General features: G+C 36.0%; 2 protein-coding genes across 2 annotated transcripts in view; both read left to right on the top strand.

Moving 5' to 3' along the window:
- The first annotated feature begins 1651 nt into the window (after positions 1 to 1651).
- Positions 1652 to 6714, top strand: kdelr2b (KDEL endoplasmic reticulum protein retention receptor 2b). Its single transcript, XM_051914611.1, is given in 6 exon segments — positions 1652 to 1958; positions 2495 to 2595; positions 4037 to 4195; positions 4277 to 4309; positions 4311 to 4530; positions 6013 to 6714. Coding segments are annotated over 6 exon segments (639 nt in total). The 5' UTR covers positions 1652 to 1867; the 3' UTR covers positions 6048 to 6714.
- Positions 6715 to 7471: 757 nt separating this feature from the next.
- daglb (diacylglycerol lipase, beta) overlaps positions 7472 to 17882 on the top strand; it is an 11091-nt gene continuing 680 nt past the window's right edge. Inside the window, exons 1-15 of the mRNA XM_051914610.1 lie at positions 7472 to 7789; positions 9168 to 9319; positions 9399 to 9573; positions 9684 to 9951; positions 12416 to 12538; positions 12663 to 12790; positions 12864 to 12990; positions 13065 to 13148; positions 15091 to 15168; positions 15249 to 15329; positions 15421 to 15548; positions 15673 to 15741; positions 15920 to 15992; positions 16069 to 16319; positions 17842 to 17882. The exon at positions 17842 to 17882 is cut by the window's right edge and continues 680 nt beyond it. Coding sequence (XP_051770570.1) covers positions 7695 to 7789; positions 9168 to 9319; positions 9399 to 9573; positions 9684 to 9951; positions 12416 to 12538; positions 12663 to 12790; positions 12864 to 12990; positions 13065 to 13148; positions 15091 to 15168; positions 15249 to 15329; positions 15421 to 15548; positions 15673 to 15741; positions 15920 to 15992; positions 16069 to 16319; positions 17842 to 17882 — 1873 coding nt within the window. The 5' untranslated portion in view covers positions 7472 to 7694. The remainder of the gene's footprint in view (positions 7790 to 9167; positions 9320 to 9398; positions 9574 to 9683; positions 9952 to 12415; positions 12539 to 12662; positions 12791 to 12863; positions 12991 to 13064; positions 13149 to 15090; positions 15169 to 15248; positions 15330 to 15420; positions 15549 to 15672; positions 15742 to 15919; positions 15993 to 16068; positions 16320 to 17841) is intronic.

The following is a 17882-nucleotide window of genomic DNA, read 5'->3' on the forward strand; positions in this document are numbered from 1 at the left end:
TTTCTCCAATTCCGACTTTATTTCTCACAATTCCGACTTTATTTCTCCAATTCTGACTTTATTTCTCACAATTCTGACTTTATTTCACACAATTCTGACTTTATTTCTCACAATTCTGACTTTATATCTCACAATTCTGACTTTATTTCACACAATTCTGACTTTATTTCTCCAATTCCGACTTTATTTCTCCAATTCTGACTTTATTTCTCACAATTCTGACTTTATTTCTCCAATTTTGACTTTATTTCTCACAATTCCGACTTTATTTCTCCAATTCTGACTTTATTTCTCCAATTTTGACTTTATTTCTCACAATTCCGACTTTATTTCTCACAATTCCGACTTTATTTCTCACAATTCTGACTTTATTTCTCCAATTCTGACTTTATTTCTCACAATTCTGACTTTATTTCTCGCAATTCTGACTTTATTTCTCACATTTCTGACTTTATTTCTCACAATTCTGACTTTATTTCTCACAATTCTGTCTTTATTTCTTGCAATTATGAGTTCATTTCTCACAATTCGGACTTTATTTCTCGCAATTTCGACTTTATTTCTCACAATTCGGACTTTATTTCTCGCAATTCGGACTTTATTTCTCGCAATTCTGACTTTATTTCTCACAATTCCGACTTTATTTCTCACAATTCTGACTTTATTTCTCCAATTCTGACTTTATTTCTCCAATTCTGACTTTATTTCTCGCAATTCTGACTTTATTTCTCACATTTCTGACTTTATTTCTCACAATTCTGACTTTATTTCTCACAATTCTGTCTTTATTTCTTGCAATTATGAGTTCATTTCTCACAATTCGGACTTTATTTCTCGCAATTTCGACTTTAATTCTCCAATTCTGACTTTATTTCTCCAATTCTGACTTTAATTCTCACAATTCTGACTTTATTTCTCACAATTCCGACTTTATTTCTCACAATTCTGACTTTATTTCTCACAATTCCGACTTTATTTCTCTTTATTTCTTGAATTACACAGTTTTGTCGCTATAATGTCAGTGATGATGACATGGTTTAGGTGTGTTAGTTGGATTCTAAACTCCACAGATCCTCATGAACAGGATCCAGCAAACTTCACACCCTTCCCTTCCCACAACTTCATAGAAATAGAAAAACGAGAGGAAGGGAAAGTCACAAGTCTTCTGGTGTCACGTGTCACTAGTTACTTTTCTCCGCGCTGGTGAGGATGGACCAATCGCAGTCGCCTGGGATAACCGGCTAAGGGTTTTATTTTTGTAGCTTTTTATTATGCTAATTTGCATTTAAGTGTCACATTTAAAAATTTTTAAACACTTTTGCCCCCAGTTTCACAGACAAGGCTTAAGCTAGTCCTGCATGTTTGAGCTGTTGTAACTGAGAGGAAGTTACACTGACATATCTTAAAATATGTCACTGCCATTGTTTTGTCTCAAGATACACACCAGTAATGTTTTTTTTCTAGCATATGTTTATAAAAGCTACATAAATATCCTAACTGAACTAAGACCTAATCCTGGCCCTGTCTGTGAAACGGGGCCATTGTGTACAAAATGCGGCTCTGTTTTCAGGGCCTCCACGCGCCCCCTAGAGGAAGACCACGTATGTGCAAGCAACACATTTAGATATTTTCCTTCCAACGCTGATCTCCGAGCATCATCCTGTGCTCAGCCAACCCGCTGTCAGGCCGCACGGAGCGCTCATAGTGTTGGCCACGTCTCCGGGCCACGTCGCGCTGCTCTCGCCATCTTTCAGTCGGGAAAAGCCGTGTTTATAGCGCTGAAGGGGGACAAGATCAGCACTCGAAGCGTCGCACAGCCGGTTCCCCGCACACATTTGAACAACACATTCACCCGATCCAAAGAAACATGAACATCTTCAGACTGACGGGGGATCTGTCCCATTTAGCAGCCATCATCATCCTACTGATGAAGATATGGAAGACCAGGTCGTGTGCAGGTGAGACTGCTGTGATTCAGATCCAGTGTGAACTTCATATTCGGTTCTGATTTGTTTATATATGACGTTAATGCATCTGATCCACTCATCTGAGTTATAAACTCTTACACTAGGCCTCATTTGTGTGGAGAGGACTGAAGTGCTGTTGTGTTGTTAATCTAATGTTTTCAGGCTCGGTTGTGAGTTGCATTACTCCAGAAGATCTTGTTCCTGGTTTCGTTTCAGATCGAGTTGCACAGTGATTTGAACAAACTCAGTGTTTCAAACTCTGGAGTTTCGCACTGTGTCTGTTATCAGGCTGTAGATAACTCCTGACTTCATTCATTCATTCATTCATGCTCTGACCTGTGACGTGGCAGCAGGATGTCATTAGAATATTATTTATTTTTCATGGACAGTCACTGTAATGTTGTTTTGTGAGTTAATGTTACAGGAACTCTACACGTGTGCATGCTTTAGTGTTGTCACAGCAGTAATCTGGGTGTGAATGAGACTAAACTGTGCTGAAATGCATCTTGTTGTTGTTTGTTTTTCAGGGATATCTGGGAAGAGTCAGATTCTGTTTGCGCTGGTGTTCACCACACGCTACCTGGACCTTCTCACCGCCTTCATCTCCTTCTACAACTCCATCATGAAGGTGAATCTGAACAGATTGAAGTTCATCCTTCCACATGTTCTCATGCTCTCAGTATAGCTGTAAGAGAAAGCTTGTCGGAAAATTAATGGGGAAACAGTTAAAAGCCAATCAGAATTTGAGGATCGGGATGTGCGTTAACTCCACCAGCCTGAAAAAACAAGCATGATTTGAGCTGAAGAAGGAAAATTTATGATGCAATTGTTGTCAGATTTTTTTTATTGCTGATGTCACTGAAACATAATCTTGTCAAACAGTTTTGGAGATTTGAGCTGTACGTCCATGATTATTGTATAGTGTTCCTCAAAACATAATAAGCACAATATTTTGTCCGATATATATATCATGGTACTATACAATGTTCATTTTGCATATTAATTTATATATAAAATAAAAATAAATATAATAAAAATATATAAAAATAAAAAATATATAATAAATATTGCTATAATAAAAATATTAGGAATAAATCATATTATTTAATAATTTAATTTCAGTAATTAAATAATAATTTTATCATGATACTAGACAATATTCACCTCAAAATTATGCATATTTATTTATATATAAAATAAAAAATATAATAAATATTACAAAAATATAATAATAAAAATATTAGAAAAAAATAACATTATTTAATAATTTAATTTCAGTAATTTAATAATAATTTGATCAATGTATTAGACAATATTCACCTCGATTATGCATATTAATTTATATATAAAATAAAAAATATAATAAATATTACAAAAATATAATAAAAATATTAGAAAAAAATAATATTATTTAATAATTCAGTAATTTAATAATAATTTGATCATGGTATTAGACAATATTCTCCTCAATTATGCATATTAATTTATATATGTATATATAATATTCTAAATCAAAATATCATAAAATCATATTGTTTAATAATTTAATTTCAGTGTCAACTTTTTAAATCCAGTGCATATATGTATTATGTGTGTGTGTGTGTGTACACTAAATAAATTTATTTATTAAAAATAACATTTAAGGACTTTAATGTGACATATAAATGCAAATCAGCCTTATATTCCCCAGTTGCTTATAAGAGTATTTTCAGACATAATTACTTAATTTTATTAGGTTTATAATAGATATATAGACTTCATTGTGGCTGATTTGAAAGAAATGTTCTTTTTCTTTCTTTTTTTTTTATATTTCCCATTAATTTCCTATGCAAATTTTAAAGGTCCACAAAGATTATGGGTCTGACCTTTTTTTAAAGACCAATGAACCCTTTCCAGTCATGCCCATGATGTTTGTGAGTGTTCATATTGAAAACGCCACAGAAGTCACTCAGTTTTGTACCATTCCAATGTAGTACAAAAAAGTAAAAATTCATAACATTTGTTTAAATTGCCCATAAAGCACCGGGACTTTTCTTGTAACGTTGTTTTGTTGCCTGTTCCCCATGTAGGTCATCTATATCGCCTGTGCCTATGCCACGGTTTACCTGATATATGCCAAATTCAAGGCCACATATGACGGCAACCACGACACTTTCAGGGTGGAGTTCCTGGTGGTGCCTGTCGGCGGCCTGGCGTTCCTCGTCAACCATGACTTCTCTCCTCTGGAGGTGAGACAGAGCACAAGCACACTTGCATGTATTCAGCGGTTGAAAGCACTAGCTCACACTGCCGTCATCTCTTCGCTCTAGATCCTGTGGACTTTTTCCATCTATCTGGAGTCAGGTGGCCATCCTTCCACAGCTGTTCATGATCAGCAAGACTGGAGAAGCTGAGACCATCACCACACACTACCTGTTCTTCCTCGGCCTGTATCGCGCCCTGTATCTCATCAACTGGATCTGGCGCTTCTACTTCGAAGGCTTCTTCGACATGATCGCCATCGTCGCCGGCATCGTTCAGACAATCCTCTACTGTGACTTCTTTTATCTATACGTAACAAAAGGTGAGAGTCTTAGGATTTCTGCTTTAAAATCCCTCAGATGTGGTGTTTGTTCGTACTTATTAGTGTGTGAAGGGTTTTGAACTAGCGATTTGCTGCTTGTGTGAATCTCTTTCGCCAAAGATTAAATATTGACTTTAAGTGTTTCAATGGAGTAAAGGTGGCTATATGTGAGCAAAAACACGCCGTTTTTGTGTGTGTCCCTTTAAATGCAAATGAGCTGTTGCTCCCGCCCCCTTTCCAGAAGTGGGCGGAGCTTTAACAGCTCACGCTTCGGTCGCTCAACAACAACAAAGCTGGAGAATCTCACTCAGCCAAAATGACGAAAGTGTTCAGCCTTACATTGTTCAAACCGGAGTCGACACTGATGGAGAGACTCAGGAAGAAGTTACAACTTTTAGACGTTTCTGAATGGTTAGTGGATAAATTTATGTAGTTGCTGTGGAGTTGATTCAACTCATCCACTAGCATGTGCCGTCATGTTAATCTTTTGTGTTGAATTGACCCTCGTTTGTGAAGCAGTCCGGTGTAAAATGACGGCATGTCAGCAACACTCTACTACAACAACTCTTCCTCTTCTCTAAAGCAGCCCAACATGGCCCCGCCCCCTTTGTTGTGTGTTCTCGGGGGCGGGGTTTATGTAAATCTTGGGGTTAGTGATGTCACCAACCCAGGACGAAGCTTGTTGTAGTCCCTACCAGCCGTTTGTTGTAGTCCTTAAACAGTGAATTCTTTAAAAGAAAATATCTCCCTTTGCATTGAACTTTGAGTGTCGTAACTTTGCAGATGTTGTTTCTGATCAAACAGCAACATTACACACTAACTAAAGTTAAAAAAGTCAAATCATAATCAACCACTCCTTTAATTTCCGCACGTTTGCAAAAACACCCGTTATAATTTGCAAAATGAATCTTTCTTATATCATATCTGCGCTTTGTTGTTTATTCACGAGAGTGCAGAAATCAGTCAGTGAGTGTTTTTTTTTTTATTCTAATCTAAATTCCTCTGATTGGCCATTGCGTTCATACGCTCAACAGAAACGTGTCTGATTGGCTGGAATCCTCAATGCTGCAAAAAGCAGCGCATAAAAAGAAACCTTTGCGAACGTAAACTCTCTGAAACGCCTCCATCTTGAGTTTTCTTCACAATATTCCTCATTTAAATAATTAATACAGCAGAATAAAGGGGCGGGGCCTGGTTGAGTTAGTTAGTAGTGTGTTGAAACTGGCGGTTATGGTAAGGGGCGGGACATTTCCCAAACACCAATCACAACACACTGCTCCAGCCGACCAATCAGAGCACATTGTGCTTTTCAGAAGGAGGGGCTTCATAGAGACAGGAACTAAACAGAGCGTTACTGACAGACTGGGAAGAGAGGAGCTGAACAATGGAGAATATGAGGAGAATAATCAACATTCAAGCAGGAAAACCTGTTCAAAAACAGATCCTCCTTAATAAATCTTGTTCTAATCTGATTTTTTTCAGTGTTGAAAGGAAAAAAGCTGAGTCTCCCAGCTTAAGGGCCGAAGACAGGAGCCCTGGCAGCGCGTGGAGGGCCGCGGGACGCAGAGGACGAGAAAGATGCCTGAGACGGAGTGCGAAAGACATCCGTTCCTGGTCACATCAGGTGCTCTGGATTCAAGCCCAGGCCGTACCATGGCTTTTCGGATTCCTGTTTTATGCATCTTGTCTTACCCTTTTTTATTATTCTGTATAAAAGAAAGTTTTCTACATGAAACGTGTACTATGATTTGACCGACGGAATCACAAACGAGCTGAAATTGCCTCATCGGGCAATGCTAACAGGCAGGGACTGATTCTTATGATGAATATTGATTTTGTTTGTAAGCGTATTTTCAATCTGATTATTAAATGTACATGTTTTCAAGAAGATTAAGGGAGTATTTGTTGCTCCGTAAGGATAAAATTGAATGGAATAAAACTGCTGGATTTCTTAATGCAATAATCCTTTGTTAAAGAAGGTCAGTCATAATCTAGAGGTTTCCCAAACCGCTTGTCTAATTCGGATCAAATGGCACAATTTCAATGTCTGAAAGATGGAAAACTTCAAATTTGTACTTAAAAACACTTGGGAACCGCCACTGTCTGTCAGCGTACAGGATTGACACTGCCTTTATCACTGTAAATGGCTTCTTAAAGAACCAAAAAATAAATCGTACAAATGTTCTTAAAGATTATTATGCTGTTTATTTCAAAATTGTTCTTCTGAAAATTCACCTACAGTTTGATTGAAACTGAATATTTGGCTAAATATTAATCATTCATCCTGAATCACTTTTCAGCAGTTTTGACCAGTAGGCCTATTGCCTAAAAATGCATATTGGTGAGGTGTTCATTTTATTTAAGATATTTTATGGAGTAAACCAAGCAGACTTTAAATACACACATTTCTATCTCAATAATAACCACTTTATTTTAAAAACAGGTGTTAGGTTTGTTTTTAACTGAGCTTTTGCATGATGACACAGCCTCAAATAAAGATTTAATGGGAAACGATGCTTGTTTTGAAAATTTAATGCCATTTTGTTTTGACTCATAAAGCCACGTATATTTAGCGTCTCATCATCATCATCATCATCATCAACACGAAAATCCAGAACCTTCTAAATACCAAAGCAAAAATCTTGTCCTGTATTGATGTGAACAAATCGTTCTTTTGTATCGGATCATTTCAATGAATCAACCGAGAATCTCTTCCGGACTCCTCCGATTAGACCCGAAAACCGACGATTTGACTAAAGGGGCGGAAGGTAAGTTATATTATTATTGTAAAAATTTTTTTAATCAATAAAAACTTTATATTATATAGTACATATTTCTTTATTATAACGCAAAGAATCGCTGTTTTTGACCTGTTCGCCCACTTGAGTCTTTCAATTACGGAACTATTTTGCTGCCGGAACTTCCTCTCACGGACACATTTCGTTGCTACACCGAAAAAGAAAACAAACCCTGCCCGCTGCAGCGCAGACGTCAGAGAACGAGTCGTGTATTACAATGTTGTAATATCCGTAATATCAAGATCCGGATTCCGATTACAGGCGGGCAGAGCAATGGGATTCTGTGATGCTCAGTGTCATACATTCATAATCGCGACAGAAGGTCAGGATTGAGGTTGTGAACAGCAGCAGCAGAGTGCCGTCAGGATGCCCGGAATGGTGGTGTTTGGACGCCGATGGCGGATCGCCAGCGATGATCTTGTGTTTCCTGGTGCCTTCGAGTTATTTATCAGAGCTGTGTGGTAAGAGCACTAGAACAGTTATTAGTTCACTTCTGTTTTTGTCCTTTCCACACGAGCAGGAGTTGTGTAATGCTTGGACCACGATATTGAACAATTGATCACCATATTCATATACCGCCCATGCTAATAAAAATACGTTCTAAGAACGTTTCCATTTTTTTAGTTACAGAAACGATATTTCTGAACGTTCAGATTTTTAATCATCAGTGTTCTCTAAACATTCTGAAACCAGTTGTAACATTTAAAAAAAAAAAATGAAACGTTCCATGATGAACGATGTGTAAATATTGTTTTTGTGCTCATGTTTTCAAAATAACGTTCCCATAATGTTTGCAAAATGATGTGTGTATAACTCAGTTATAAATGACGTTTTGAACGTCCAGAGAATATTCAGGTATAACGTTTTCTGAATGTTTTGAGAACGTACTAACATTACTAACTATTAAAGTGATAGCTCACCCAAAAATGAAAATTATCCCATGATTTACTCACCCTAAATCCATCCGAGGTGTATATGACTATCTTCTTTCAGACGAACACAATCAGAGTTATATTAAAAATATTCTGGCTCTTTCAAGCTTTATAATGGCAGTGAATGGGGCTCAACATTTTGGGGCTCAACATTTTGAAGCTCAAAAAAGCGCATCCATCCATCATAAAAGTAATCCAGGGGTTTAATAAAGGCCTTCTAAAGCGAAGCAATGGGTTTTTCTATACTCTGAGCTTCTGTGTTCATCATTGCGTCATGAGTCGGGTCAGAGGTCACTCTTCCGCCAGAACTTGATTCGCATACGGCCATTGCCGGAAGCCAGTTATTAGTTTATAAAGTTTTAAATATGGATATTTTTCTTACAAAAACCCATCGCTTCACTTCAGAAGGTCTTTATTAACGCCCTGGAGTTGTATGGATTATTTTTTATGATGGATTGATGCACTTTTTTGAGCTTCAAAATGTTGAGCCCCATTCACTCCCATTATAAAGTTTGGAAGAGCCAGAATATTTTTTTTTAATATAACTCCAGTTGTGTTTGTCTGAAAGAAGATAGTCATATACACCTAGGATGGATTTAGGGTGAGCAAATTATGGAATAATTTTCATTTTCGGGTGAACTATCCCTTTAACGTGACTGGAATAATATTTGTTCATAACTTTGAGAGGAGCGTAACGTTAGCCAAAGTTCTCAGAACGTTCCCTGTTTGCTGGGATGGCATTTAAAAAAAAAACTCTCTAACTGTGAAATTACCACGGTATTTGTCACTACATGCTTATAAACATGGTATTACCAGATTAATTATCCACTATTCAATGGCAATACTGACATAAGGTAGTGTTTTTTGTTTCTGAAAGCTCTCATCATGCCATTATTTTGTCTCTTAGGTGGGTCGGGACGTTACTTCTGTACATTAACCATAAGGGACGATTCGACTGTCAAGGTGGAGCGTATTTGCATAATTACCTTGTAGTTCTTCTTGTGCTGTTGGCTGTCATCATCTTCACATTGTGTGCCATTGTGTACGTCAGTGCTCAAGGTACGTGTCTTTCCCGAACGAACGGATAAGTGATTTCCTGATATCTGGGATGGTGTCATCAATGTGTGGTTCGTCTTAGGAACCATCATGAATCCAGGTCCTCGACGCTCGATGCCGGTCCTGGTGTATGTGCGCGCCGCCCTGTACGCCCCTGAGCTGGTGTGGGCCTGTCTGGGGGCCGTCTGGGTGTCTGACAACAGCACGGGATGCAAGCCGGCAGAGGTCGGAGCTGTGATTGGGGCGGTGGTTTCCAGGTACGGGAAAAATATGTATATTAATGCTTTTATTCAGCAAGGAAGCATTAAATTGATCAAAAATGACATTTATAATGTGACAAAAGATTTGTCTCTGTTGGCGTCCTCAGCTGGATCATCCTTCTGTCTATGGTGGTGGGTGTGGTGATCGTGTTCGATCCTCTGGGCAGCCAGCGGCCGAGCGTTCTGCTGGACGGTCAGGTGGGCGTGAGGGATATGGAGAGCAGCGAGTCGTCTCAGCTCTTCTACACCGCGCACACGGTGGCCTCGCGGGTGTGGGAGAGCCGGCTGCGTCTCCTCTGCTGCTGCCTGCCGCAGGACGACAACCACCGCGCCGCCTTCTCCAGCATCGCACAGCTCGTCAGCGGCTTCTTCCTGGTTAGAGACAAGCCAGTCAATTTGTTTCTACCGCTTTATGAAACTTAATTTCACTGAAAAGTGCATACATCTCCAGTTCTGATGCAAATGATATGAAAATGGCTAGGGGTGCACCAGTATTGGTAACACTTTACAAAAAGGTTTCATTTCTAAACATTAGTAACTACATTAGTTAACATGAACTAACAATGAAGAATACAGCATTTATTAATCTTAATGGTGATCTGAACATTTACTAATACATTTTTAAGATCAAAAGTTGTATTTGTTAACATTATCTAATGCGCTGTGAACTAACTTGAATGTGAACATTTTTATTAAAGGATTAGTTCACTTTAGAATTCAAGTTATTCACTCACCTCCATGTCATCCAAGATGTTCATGTCTTTCTTTCTTCAGTTGAAAAGGAAAACATTCCAGGATTTTTCTCCATATAGTGGACTTCACTGGGGTTCAACGGGTTGAAGGTCCAAATGTCAGTTTCAGTGCAGCTTCAAAGAGCTCTACATGATCCCAGACGAGGAATAAGAGTCTTATCTAGAGAAACCATCGGACATTTTATTAAAAAAAAAAAAAAAAAAATTTTTTAAGCACAAATGTTCGTCTTGCACTGCTCTGTGATGCTCCACGCATTACGTAATCACGTTGGAATGGTCATGCGTGATGTAGGAGGAAGTACCGTGGTAGAGTGAAAAACTCCATCTCATTTTCTCCTCAAACTTCAAAATTGTCCGACATCGTTGTTTTACCTGTTTCTGTAAAGGCCGTTTGACTTAGTCTTTCCACGTTCGCTTTGTAAACACTGGATCGGTACTTCCACCTACGTCACGCGTGACCTTTCCAACGTGATTACGTAATGCGTGGAGCATCACAGAGCAGTGCAAGACGAGCATTTGTGGTTAAAAAGTATATACATTTTTATTTTTGTTTAGAAAATGTCCGATGGTTTCTCTAGATAAGACTCTTATTCCTCGTCTGGGATCATGTAGAGCTCTTTGAAGCTGCACTGAAACTGACATTTGGACCTTCAACCCGTTGAACCCCAGTGAAGTCCACTATATGGAGAAAAATCCTGGAATGTTTTCCTCAAAAACCTTCATTTCTTTTCCACTGAAGAAACAAAGACATGAACATCTTGGATGACATGGAGGAGAGTAAATTATCAGGAAATTTGAATTCTGAAGTGAACTAATCCTTTAACATGAGCTAACAATGCATTGTTGTATTTTTATTAACTAAGATTAACAAAGATTAATACATAATGATACTGTCATTAATTATAATAATAGTAATATGTTATAGGCTGAGAGAACCGATACATGGCTGATATTAAAATATATTTCTACATTTCTGAACTAAAAACAGTGAATTTAAATGCTACAAGTGAATTTAGGCATTGCAACATTATAATGTGCAATATGAATATCTTTATTTTGAGATTTGCTAATTGAGATTTTGCTATTATTATTATTATTATTTTTTAATATTAAAGGGTTAGTTCACCCCAAAATTAAAATTCTCTCATTTATTACTCACCCTCATGCCGTTCCACACCCGTAAGACCTTCGTTCATCTTCAGAACACAAATTAAGATATTTTTGATGAAATCCGATGGCTCAGTGAGGCCTGCATAGCCAGCAATGACATTTCCTCTCTCAAGATCCATTAATGTACTAAAAACATATTTAAATCAGTTCATGTGAGTACAGTGGTTCAATATTAATATTATAAAGCGACCAGAATATTTTTGGTGTGCCAAAAAAACAAAATAACGACTTATATAGTGATGGCCGATTTCAAAACACTGCTTCATGAAGCTTCGGAGCGTTATGAATCTTTTGTGTCGAATCATGATTCGGATCACGTGTCAAACCGCCAAACTGCTGAAATCACGTGACTTTGGCGCTCCAAACCGCTGATTCGACACAAAAGATTCATAACGCTCCGAAGCTTCATGAAGCAGTGTTTTGAAATCGGCCATCACTATATAAGTCGTTATTTTCTTTTTTTGGCACATCAAAAATATTCTCGTGGCTTTATAATATTAATATTGAACCACTGTACTCACATGAACTGATTTAAATATGTGTTTAGTACATTAATGGATCTTGAGAGAGGAAATGTCATTGCTGGCTATGCAGGCCTCACTGAGCCATCGGATTTCATCAAAAATATCTTAATTTGTGTTCTGAAGATGAATGAAGGTCTTACGGGTGTGGAACGACATGAGGGTGAGGAATTAATGACATTATTTTCATTTTTGGGTGAACTAACCCTTTAAGTGAGTGTTAGAAGATGGTGAAGGTAATTTATATGTAAAAATAGAGGAAGTGAGCATGCAAAATTAAAGCATCAGACAATAGCTATAAATAAAAACAATCTCCAATATCGGCCGATGACCTAAATGATACTGATATATTGTGATGCTTCTGGCAGAGGTTAAATGAAGTTTTCCTGTTTCCAGGACACAGATCTGGTTCCCAGTGATATCGCCGCTGGTCTGGCTCTTCTGCACCAGGAACAGGACAAAATGGAGCGCAGCAGAGACCCTGACGAGGTCCTGACCCACAGCCCGTCCTCCCCGATAGTGAGTCTGAGCTTCACTACTGAGAATTAACCCTATAAAGCCCACATTTTATTCTATTATTTCATATGTCAGGCTTGCAGTAATGAATTCATGTGAAGTATAATTTGTGCTGTGTGATTCCCAGAGGGAAGATCTGGAGATCGAGCTGGAGAAAGCCACTCACTACATGCGGTTTGCAGCAGCTGCGTACGGATGGCCGCTGTACGTCTACTCCAACCCGCTCACGGGGGTCTGCAAACTCAGCGGAGACTGGTGGGTGTACAGTTTTCCAGCCGAGCTCTAGCCGTGTTAAATGCAGAAACGCACTAACTGATGTGTGTTTCAGCTGTCGGAGCCGTCACGAGGAGTACGACCTGGTCGGAGGAGATCACCTCGGCTGCCACTTCACCTCCATCTTACAGAGCACAGGCCTGCAGTACCGAGACTTCATCCACATCAGCTTCCATAACCAGGTGACGTCTCGTGGTCTCGCACCTCGTGTGCAGTGTGTTTCAGAGCGCTTACAGCTGTGTCTTTTATTGTGTAGATCTACGAGATCCCGTTTTTCGTGGCGTTAGATCACAAGCGGGAGGCGGTGCTTGTTGCTGTGAGGGGAACGCTGTCGCTCAAGGTGAGTTTGAGTCACTGATGATTATCAGGAAGAATGAAAGCAAACGTGTTTGACAAACCTTCACTCGTACAAATCTGCAGAGGTCAGTGTGTGTGATGGTCAGACATGTGATTTCCCTAAACAAATCGCTCTCTTGTGGTCCGACAATCATTCCTGACTTCTTATAGGCTTCTATGTAGGGCTGTCGATTTAACATGATTAAAATTATTTAACACATTCTGTTTATTTACATTTACTCTCAAACCTGTGTGATGTTTGTTTGTTTTTGCGTAACATAATAGAAGATATTTTGAAAAATGTTGGTAACCAAATTGTTTTGGTTTGTAAGTAGATTTGAAGCCTAAAAGTTTATATGTAATAAATTCTCTGTTTAATCAAATAAAATATTTCTTTCTAAAGCTACTTTTTGTAAAATCTATTTAATGCTTTTCTCATTTAACACAATAATGACCTTTACTGATGTTTTGGGGGTAATTTTTTGATTAATTAGATGAATTAATTGGCACATCATGTAATTAATTAAATTAAAAAAATTAATTGCTTGACAGCCATAGTCCTATGAAATAATTCCACTTTTTCCATGAACATTTTTTCTGGATTCTGTTTTTTTTTTTTTTCTGTTTATTTTTCTGGACTCTGATTTAATCGTTAAATTGAATGTTAGTAATTAAAGAGCATGTCTAATTAATAAAATCAACTTATGCAAGTTGGCAACAATTTATTAAAAGTTTTTAACAAAAAATACATTTGTAGAAATACTGTTTATTTTTTCTCAATTCTGTTTAATTTTTCCCACATTTCATGTTTTCCATTTTCATTTTTCTGATTTCCATTTTAAAAGTTTTATTAAATGTTTTTTTTTTTAGTTTTTTTATATACAGTATATTTTTGTATACATTTTGTGAGACTTTTATCTGTTTTATGTTTATAAAATAAAAAAAGTTAATATATTTATTTATTTTGTGAAAAGTTGTTAGAAAATGTTTTGTTAAAGGTGTCTGTTTTGTTTTCATAGCAGTTTGATGAAGTATTGTTATTTTAGTTTTTATTTTGAATAATTATATTTTTTGAATAATTAAAATATTTTTGAATAATTATATTTTGCATAATAATATTTCATGTTAATTATTGTTTAGTTAATTAATAATTTTGTTATGTGATTTACAAAAAATATTGCTATTTAGGTTTAATTTATTTTTAATTCAGTTTTAGTTTTTATTAAGGCTGTCAAGCAATTAAAAATTTTAATCTAATTAATTAAAAAACTTATAACAAGTGTACAGCGCTACTTTTGATTTATTCAATTTGACAAATTCCATGACATTCCGTGTGATACTATAAATTCCATGTTTACTGTCCAGTTTTTCCGCAGTGCAGGAATCATACGGCACTACTTTTTATTCATTGATTTGTTCGTCATGCTGTTCATTTTCAAATTAGGTCCTTGTTTGGCATATTAATTTGACTCACATTTATGATTAAGAGTTTCTAATCCTGTTTATGCTACAGACATAAATGATGCTTTCTGATATTGGCCAATATTAATTATTTTAATGTGCATGGATTTTCCCCTGTATTTTGACATTTAAATGAGCTTTTCTGTCATTTAATGTTCACTTAAAGCTAATTAGGAACACTTTTTGTTAACATTAGTTAATATCAACTAACACAGAACAATACTTCTACAGTGTTTATTCATCTTAATATTGATTTCAACATTTAATAGTCCAGCACTTTTTTAAATCAGATGTTTAAAGCACTATGAACTGACATGAACAGTTCTGTTTCTATTAATTAAGATTGGTAGTTAATGCTATCATCCATAGAATGAAAATAATTATTGCTTATTGTTATCGGCCAGAATTGTAATATCTCTAGTTTTTCAGAGTAATCGCGCTGGTGTTTCTGTAGTAACATGTATTTGACGGTTTGTCTTGCGCAGGACGTGTTGACGGACCTCTCGGCTGAATGTGAGAATCTGTCAGTTGAAGGCGTGTCAGGAGCCTGTTACGCTCACAAGGTGACTACGCTCATATCATACCTGTACAAAGTCCATCAGAACCATATCAGACGTGAGCTTAAACTCTGTCTGTGTCACAGGGCATTTCTCAAGCAGCAAATTACATCTACAAGAAACTAGTGAATGATGGGATTTTGAGCCAGGCGTTCAACATCGCACCTGTAAGAGCTTTTGGTCTTTCTGACTGAGCCTCGTTCTCCAGTTGCGGTGGATCTCCTGTGATCGTGTGGATTTGTGTGTGTTTCTGTGCAGGAGTATAAGCTGGTCATCACAGGTCACAGTCTGGGAGCGGGAACAGCGTCTCTGCTGGCCGTGCTTCTGCGCAGCACACACCCCACACTGGAGTGCTTCGCGTTCTCTCCACCAGGGGGCCTGATGAGGTAATGTGACACACAGCGCACAAACACACAGCGTTTTATATATATATAACTTTGAGTCTTTTTTTAAAGAACCTGACACTAATTTTTGCCCAGTTCTCAACTCATATCTAATGTCTGTCGTCAGTAAAGCGCTGGCCGATTACTCTAAGCAGTTCATCATCTCGGTGGTGCTGGGAAAAGATCTCGTACCCAGGTGAGATTTAGTCACATGTTCACATCGTACACAAACACAGCTTGATTTCGTTTGTATATGTGAAAGTGTGGCTATATTTAGAGAGCCTGTTTCTGGCTCCTTTCTTTCTGACTTCTATTTGTACAGTAGAGTTTCATGTCACTTCCTCAAACTGACTGTGTTCATGTGGTTTCTGTAGATTGAGTATTCCGAACATGGAAGACTTAAAAAGAAGATTATTAAAAATGGTGTCTAATTGCAATAAACCCAAGGTAAGATTATTCACCGAGCCTAAACGAGACGTTACGCTGCATTCGCTGTCATCAGTAATTAGTTTCTCTCTCTCAGTACAAGATATTAATGCACGGCTGCTGGTACGAGGTGTTTGGAGGAACTCCTGATGATTTCCCTACGGAGATGGAGAACCGGCGGGAGGAGGAGCTAAACCAGCCGTTGCTCGGCGAGGAGAGTCTGTTGGTGCGGCGCTCAACCACCTATCAGAGCCTGTCGTCTGACGACTCGCCCGCCCACCCCACACACTTACCCCTGTTCCTGCCCGGCCGCGTCATGTACATCACTGAGGACGGACCCACACGCAGGTCTGTCACTTGATGAGTAAAAGTATTAATTAGTGTATACAGTATCTGTTAGGGATGGGCGGCATGGCCAAAGCACATTATTTTATTGTCTCAAGTGAATATAACATTATAAAATGTATAGAATGAGACGAGCTTGATAAAATCACTATAAAATAGCAGACATACACCTGTGACCACATAAAGCAGTCACTGACAGCTACACGGATATAAGCTGTGTTTTTGCAGTCACATGGTAAATATTGTCATACCGTCCAGCCCTAATATCATTACGTTTATTGCTGTTTGCCTTATTAATGACTTACCACACTTCATTCCTGTAAATTAACAATGAATTAGTTCCAGAAGACTGGCTGTAAAAGAAAAAAAAAAAAAGAAAAAAAAATGATAATAAAAAACAAAAATTAAAAAGAATATTTAAAAATATAATAATGAAATACAAAATATAATTAAAAAGTAGAAAAAAGTCATTAAAGAGTATTTGAATAATAATGATAATAATAATAATAATAATTAAAAACAAAAAATAAAATGACTATCATTAAAAAATTAAAAATACAATAATTAACACATATGATAAAATAATTATATAAAATATATAATAAAACAAAAAAAATTAAATATTTAATTAAAATAAATTAAAAATATATTAATTAAAATAATAATAATTAAAATATATATTAACTAAAATTAAAAAGAATATTTAAAAAAATAATAAAAATAATAAAAATAGTTAAATAAAATATATAGTAAAAAGTAGAAAAAAGTATTTAATTAAAGAGTATTTGAAAAATAATAATAATATAATTAAATGTAATGTATAATAAAAAGTAAAATGACTATTTAATAAAAAAAAAATTAAAACACTAATAATAAAATATTATTAATTAAAAAATAATTATTAAAAATATATAATAAAAACATTAAATTAAATATAGGAATTTATATAAATATATATAAATTTATTTATAAATTAAATAATAATAATAATAATAGACAATTAAAATGTATAATAAAAAACAAAAATTAAAAATTGTATTTAATCAAAAAGAGTATTTAAAAAAAATAATAATAATAATGAAATACAAAATATAATAAAAACACACATTAAAAAGAATGTTTAATTAGAGTATTTAAAAATATATTTAAAATAATAATAATAAAATAAAATATATATAATAAAAACAAGTAAAAAGAGTATGGTATTTAAATGAGTATTTAAAAATAATAATTAATAATAATAGTAATAATAAAATTAAATACAATATTTAATAAACAAAATTAAAGAGTATTTAATTAAAAAGAGAATTTAAAAATATAATTAAAATAATAATAATTAAATAATTTAAATATATAATAAGAAAAATGTAGAAAAGAGTATTTAATTAAAAAAAGTATTTAAAAATATAATAATAATAAATAAATAATTAAATAAAATATATAATAAAAACCAATTAAATGTATTAGTGTCTGTCACATTTAATCCCAGTTTTTTCAAGAGAATAATTGGTCTCTCTCTTCACAGACACTGCTTCTCTCAGGTGAGATACCGCGCTGAGTGGTCCA

The sequence above is a fragment of the Ctenopharyngodon idella genome, chromosome 12 (genome assembly GCF_019924925.1).
Source record: "Ctenopharyngodon idella isolate HZGC_01 chromosome 12, HZGC01, whole genome shotgun sequence".
NCBI classification, from domain to species: Eukaryota; Metazoa; Chordata; class Actinopteri; order Cypriniformes; family Xenocyprididae; genus Ctenopharyngodon; species Ctenopharyngodon idella.